This window comes from Phoenix dactylifera, chromosome 8, assembly GCF_009389715.1.
Source record: "Phoenix dactylifera cultivar Barhee BC4 chromosome 8, palm_55x_up_171113_PBpolish2nd_filt_p, whole genome shotgun sequence".
NCBI classification, from domain to species: domain Eukaryota; kingdom Viridiplantae; phylum Streptophyta; class Magnoliopsida; order Arecales; family Arecaceae; genus Phoenix; species Phoenix dactylifera.
Window position 1 is genome coordinate 28,588,041 of NC_052399.1, and position 6,477 is coordinate 28,594,517.

General features: G+C 36.7%; 1 protein-coding gene across 1 annotated transcript; it reads left to right on the forward strand.

Moving 5' to 3' along the window:
• The first annotated feature begins 4,115 nt into the window (after positions 1–4,115).
• Positions 4,116–5,608, forward strand: LOC103712580 (FCS-Like Zinc finger 17-like). Its single transcript, XM_008799139.4, has 2 exons — positions 4,116–4,528; positions 5,271–5,608. The coding sequence occupies exons 1-2, from the start codon at positions 4,221–4,223 to the stop codon at positions 5,440–5,442; spliced, it is 480 nt and encodes a 159-aa protein (XP_008797361.1). The 5' UTR covers positions 4,116–4,220; the 3' UTR covers positions 5,443–5,608.
• Positions 5,609–6,477: the final 869 nt, after the last annotated feature.

Sequence of the window (6,477 nt, forward strand, 5' to 3'; positions counted from 1 at the left end):
GTTCCTCCTTAACCACTGAATCTGGTTCGGATGATACAAACCTCTCTCACTTGTGGAGGGATGGAGGTTTATCCAAACTCCCGATTTCACCTCTCCCAACAAGAGGAGGTTGATTAGAGAGAAGAAGATGATGATGAGATGTAGGCGGATTGGAGATCGAGGTACAAAAGAACAAGGTTTCATGAGAAAGAAAATATATTGAATTATTTTTTTCTTTTGAAAGAACATAAAGAAAAGGATGCTGGAAAAGAGAAATGACTTGGTTGGGCCAAATAAAAATATAATTTAGTAATAAAGTAATCTTCTTTTTCAGGAAAGGTAATAAGAAATAAAGGAGGAGGTTTAATATGCTGCTAAGAACAAAATTTTTTATATACTTCCAATCTTTATTGGATGGCCAAAATATATATGAGATAATGATTATAACGACAATTATTCTAAAGGATGGTGTTAGAATTACTGGGGACTATTGATTGTGCTAAACATAGTTGGCCTTCATTTCATAATATCAAAGCCAGCAAAAAAAAAAAAATTGCCCTATTTTTTTTTTCCACCGATCTCTTGTTTCCTTTCGTCCCTATCTCAGCCTCCATTGCTTAGATACTATGTTGAAATATTTAAAGAAAAAGAGAAAAATAAGAGAAAAGAGAGAGAATTATATTTTTACCGGTCTTTATAGTATATAGGAGCAACCTTTATATAGTATTAGGAGACTAACGAAGTTTGGTAAGGCTGATTAAAAACAGCTTCTCGACAAAGCTGAAAACAGCATTTTCGGAAAGCTCCAAATTGGAGCTTCTTCCTAAAAGTTGTTTTCAGCTTTCCGCAAAAGCTGAAACAGCTTTCCGAAAATTTTACCAAATATCATTTTTTATCTAAAAATACTTTTGGAGGGTCAGAAAGTGCTTTTTGGCCCTCCAAAAGCTTCCCAAATAGGGCTCATGTTTGGCACAATCAATTACAAATCAATCAAAATGAAGTTTGGTACTACAGCCAATGGTCCTACAATAATTCTAGAAGATGGTAAAATAATCCAAAAATGAGCAAAGCAGCGGTCAGGAAGGCTCCAAGCTAATTTTGCCCTCCTCGTCCCGGACACCGCGTGTTCTGTGCTTTACGAGGAGAGTAAGAAATTAGTAGCGATGCGGACCTTGGTCTCTTCTTTTGTTTCCTTCTGAACTCAAAAAAAGGGTTAGGGGGATGCCTTAAAAGATGCGAAGAGAAGGGCAAAAAGCGAAAGGAGGGGACTCTCATCACATGGACGAGTTGGCTGAGTGCTTGGCTTCACTCGGCTGAGCCTCCGACTTCCCCCCATTCTGATGTTGTTTAATGTTAGTGGATCAGTTACCTGTCGCCTCTTCAAAATATCACTTCCCTAAATTTGTTTACATTTCTTTTTTGTATAAAATAAATATAAAGCACTAGGCTATATATCCAGCATTCCCAAAATCCTATCCTCATCTTCTTGGACTTTACAAGGCACCAATGTGACACCAATACATGGATCGAGATATTTTAACATCTTACTTTTCCTATTTTGATATTTTTGTTCTAATAAACAAATATTAAAACTAGTACTTCAAAATACATACATCAAGTTTTTGCTATATCGGATAAGCTATCAAAGTCGCACTTCCTATATATTTATGGATCGAGATTTTGCAGTATCTTGATTTGTTTCTCAAAAGTTACCCTACCTTTTTTTTTTCTTGGGCAATAACCTAGTAAGATGCTGAAAAATTCATTTTCAGCTAATTGTGTGGATGGTGAAGTCATTGGGGGTTGGTATCACTAATCTCAATTTACATCCTACTCCTATCGCATTTTCAGCTGACTTCTCTCCAGGCGTGATTTTAGAAACAAAAAATTTCATGAGCAAATGCTTCGAGCATTTTACTAGAGAACCTTAAGAAGAAAACCATATGCAGATAATCACGAAAGAAAATAAAATAGTTCGTAAGGAAAGAAAAGAAGATAGTTTCGTCAATCGGCATGATTTCGATTTGCATGCTTTCTAAGAAAGGCATTTGACACATATGAGGATTCCCCAACTTATCATTTGAAGGATCTAAATAGATGATCACATACCCTAGGGAGAGGATAACACAGTCGAACGTAAACCTAAGTCTTGTCGGTAATTTATTTATAAATTTAAGCATGCGCCGTATATACGTGTACAATGTATAGAATTATATTATTTTCGTATAAGTTGGATGGCTAGGGTTAGCTCCAATTCTCAAGATTTGCAAAGGTGCGGGAACTCCAAGGTGCTTGTCTCCCCATGGTTAGCCTCTAACTCTGATGGGGGCAAACTTTAGTGGGCATGGACATGCCAAAGTTAGAACATTTGAGTACAACATAGTGGAAATGTACGGTTTGGTTTGGGTTGATCAATATTAGTCCTAAGTTAACCCACTTGTATCCTTATAATTTCTCTCCTTCTCCTAACTTTCACATCCTTTGGTCATGATATTATGCATATCAGTTTCTTTTTACCTTGTAACCTCTCAGATCGTTAGATAATGGATTTTTTACGCCATAACCGCTATTAACCCTTTGCAATGGTAACTACAAAACAAAAGGAGGAAACAGTGTGCATGGCTATTGACAATGACATGGTTTTCTTTGTGCAAAAGGCCAGAGAACACTCTTTCCAGTCTCAACTGTTGTACTACTAACTTCTTCACCAAAAGAAAAGAAAAGAAAAAGAAAAAAAAGAAGCCAAAAACACATAGTGCTGCTTCATTGCAAAGATTGAGAGAGAAAGCATCTCCAAAGACTTTCGGATAAATGAATAAGGACTCGCCACTATTATATATCACTATGCTACTTTTCTCTACCTAACTCGCAAAGATTTAGCTTTTTAAAGGTGAATCCCTCATTGGGCCAACGCATTCCTTTCTTTGTAGGAAAGCTGTCGTTTGATTCCCCTAGGCCTATGGTATGGGTGCACTTAAATTTATTAAGTTCGCAAGCATGCGTCCTTCTGCTACGTCCTGGCATCTGCATAATAACAAGCAAGTTAGAAGAAAAAAGAATGCTCTCAGCTTTTATGATCTTTCTCTTTTTAATGGGCATCATTACACGGACGAGATGCTCTTTTTCCCTTTTACATGTGGGGAGTTGTTGCTCTCACAAGCACAGAAAATATTCCATTAAATGTTGGGAGTCTTTCCATTTCGCATTCCTAATTAGACCTGCTAATCAATTGGATTATATCTACAATAAAAACGTCAAAAAAAGCCAGGTGTGTTGCAACGTAACCTGATTTTTTTTGGGAAAAGAATGCCATTCGACATGGGCCATAGCTGCAGGCCAGAGTAGTTATGCTTGAGGATGACTCGGCAATGATGATCGATTGCGTCCAGAAATGTACATGCAGTGTGTGGGTGTCACCCCCTACTTCGAGATATTCAGGCCATAGTTAGTGGTGGCGTAATTGTCCAGACTAAAGATGTATATAGAAAGGCTAACGGGGTTACGGACTGAGTGGCCTCATATGTGTCCAATCACTCTAGAGATGCTTTATGGGTCGGAAAGAGGAAGCTGTCTAGAGCGCTTCGGAAAGTATTGTATTTTGATCTTTTTGGATGTGTCTGTACTAGAGTTGTATGATGAAATTCTCATAGTTCATGCTTAATGAAATGGCCTCTTGGACTCCTAACAACACATATTAGCAGATATTATACTATGAGCCTCCATTTCATCAGTTATAATTTGCTCATGGATCCCATTTTTAAATAAATATCATCAAAAACTGGTTTTAATTTTATATATATATATATATATATATATATATATTAGTGATGATCGAAAGTCAAAAGATACAGTGACAAGCACTCTCTAATTAAAACCACTAGCACGCACCGAAACGCATGCCTAATATTATAATATAATTCGTACATTCACATGGGAGTAACTTAAAGGCAAGTATTAATTATAGCACCATTAACTTAACTAGATTAATAGTTACCTTAACCACAAAACCACGTCGACCTGTGTTTAGCCGAGCTTAGCCGGACCAAGCCGTACAAAGCTCTCAATATGTCATGTGAAACTTGTGGGGGATCTTCTGGGGACGTCAAGTGGTTTTAAATATCCATCACTCCTTTCAACCCCACACCCCTCTATCCCCACTGCTCCCACTGCTTCTCTTCCTTCCTTCCTTCCTTCCTTCCGCCCTCCTCCCCTCCCCTCCTCTACCCTCTCTTCTCCTCAAGATGCTCCCAAGAAAAAAGGGCATCTTCCACCTAGGGGAGGAGGGTGGTGAGGCTGGTAGAACTGGAGCAGGCGCCATTAGAGGGATCAAGAACTTGACACAAGCATCTGAAGGCCTCGTAGGGCTTCGGATCCTGATACAGCACCCCGGGCAAGGATCGAACATTGTTATCAAGTCTACGTTGAAGTCATGGAGGCCAACACCAAGGGCTCGCCAACTTCCCAAGAGTTATCAGGAGTTAGGCTTCCTAAAGGCATGCTTCCTGTGCAAGAGGGAGCTCAGCCCTCAAAAGGATGTTTACATGTATAGGTATACTCTTACCAGTTCCAATCTCGTTTATCTTTAGATGATTGGATTAAAGAAGTAAGGTCCTCACTGGTTAACATAATTTCGATCCTCCTTTCCAGGTTTTAGTTAAAAAAGTTCCCGTATAAATATATTAGGTATGTGTTTCAGTCATATATATATCAAAGGAAAAAAAAAAAAAGTGTTACCTTGCACTAGGGATTAGGTTTTAGATTATAGAATGAAGTTAGAACGACTTATATAGCTGTTTATTTTGTCCAAATTGAAAATTCTCTTAAGATTGTTACATGATTTTTATTACCCTAATAAATTGGCAAACTATTTTCTTTAATTTCCGGACATGATAGCTGATGCTGTTTTTTTCTTTTCTTTCTTTCTTTTTTTTTTTCTTTTCTTGCTTGACCTCTCCCATGATTTCTTTATGTATTCATATTTCATTTTAAAATATTTATTAAATTTTAAAACCATTCAGTATTTTCCTATTAAAATTACTTTTGTTTCTTTTATGTCAGCATGTTTTAGTAAATATATCTTTCAGAAGTGTTTGCACTTCATGCATATATTTCAAGCTCTTCCTGCCTCCTCTTCCTCCTCTTTTTTTTCCCCTATAACTCCTTTCATCTTTAATGAAAAGTGTCACCGTTTTATTAAGAAAATATTTAAGGATACTTGGCCATAAGATATGACAAGATACATCTCTTCTTGGTGGTGCTATGTGTTTATTTTATTTGTGATGTTAATGCAGGGGTGACCAGGGATTTTGTAGCGAGGAATGCCGTTGCCGGCAAATTTTGTTAGATGAAAGAAGAGAGTTTGAAGCATCTACAAGAGAGCGGCATGGGGTGTCTCATCATCATCATGCCGGCTCCAAGGTTCGGGAATCCGATCGCCACCGGAGGATCTCGGCCGCAGCCTAGACAGCCTTATGACGAAGAAGCTTCAACCATAATATCATGTAGTTTAATTTTGCTCCTTTTTGCATGTTTTTAATGAGAAAAAAGGCTCTATGTTCAGCAAGTGTATTATAAGATATAAGTTGGAATGTTATATAATAAAAGAGGCTGATCTTGGTCCTTGAAGTTTTGTTTCTTGTCAATCTTTCTGGAGAGTTTCTGGGTTTTAAAGCTACTTTTGAGTGCGCTAATTTAAAAAAAGAAAAAGAAAGGAAAGAAAATTTCTTGCATATAAAGCTTTAAAGCATCCTTAGATCTGTAATGACCTTCTTATGTTTTTATCATGATATTTACTATAGGCCTAAGAAGAGAGATTTTTGAGGGTGAAAAAGATCTAACCAGTTAGCATAATTTTTGAGAGAGATTTTATAATTTTTTTTATTACTATGATTTTGGTATATTATTTTTTTATTAGCAAGATCTTCTTAGAGTAATTTTAGAAATCAAATAACAACTTATAACAGTCGGTAATATTTTCCACTGTTAGTATGATCTTATATCAGCCTATATTATTTTTTTTATATGGAGTATATACATGAGGGTATATAACCCTCGAAAAGTATCGAATGCGACAGAACAAAGAAATAAGATCATTTTTCGCTCTTTCTTTTTTGTTTGTTTTTCGTTTCTTCTACATTTGTCATTTTTATATATTTTTCTGTGCATGTCATTATATCGATCTTGCTGAGATAGAATTAGGAGTAAAGTGGTCATGAAAAATGTGAGCAACCATATATTATAGGGGATCCTTCTGACAAAATTACTACAGTAGATTACCGGTTCTTTGGTCTCTGGGGCACTGAGCTAAATTGCTATCTGCTGTTATAATTTATTTCTTTTGTGTCCAACGTCAAAAATTTAAGATACCTTTTTGAGTTTATCGAGTTTTGGTGGATTGTAGGAAATCCACTGTTTTTGATGATACATAATACAGCCCACACTCCAATTAATAATGGGATTAATCATCCCCTAGGAATGGGACAATTGGACCCAATCCAT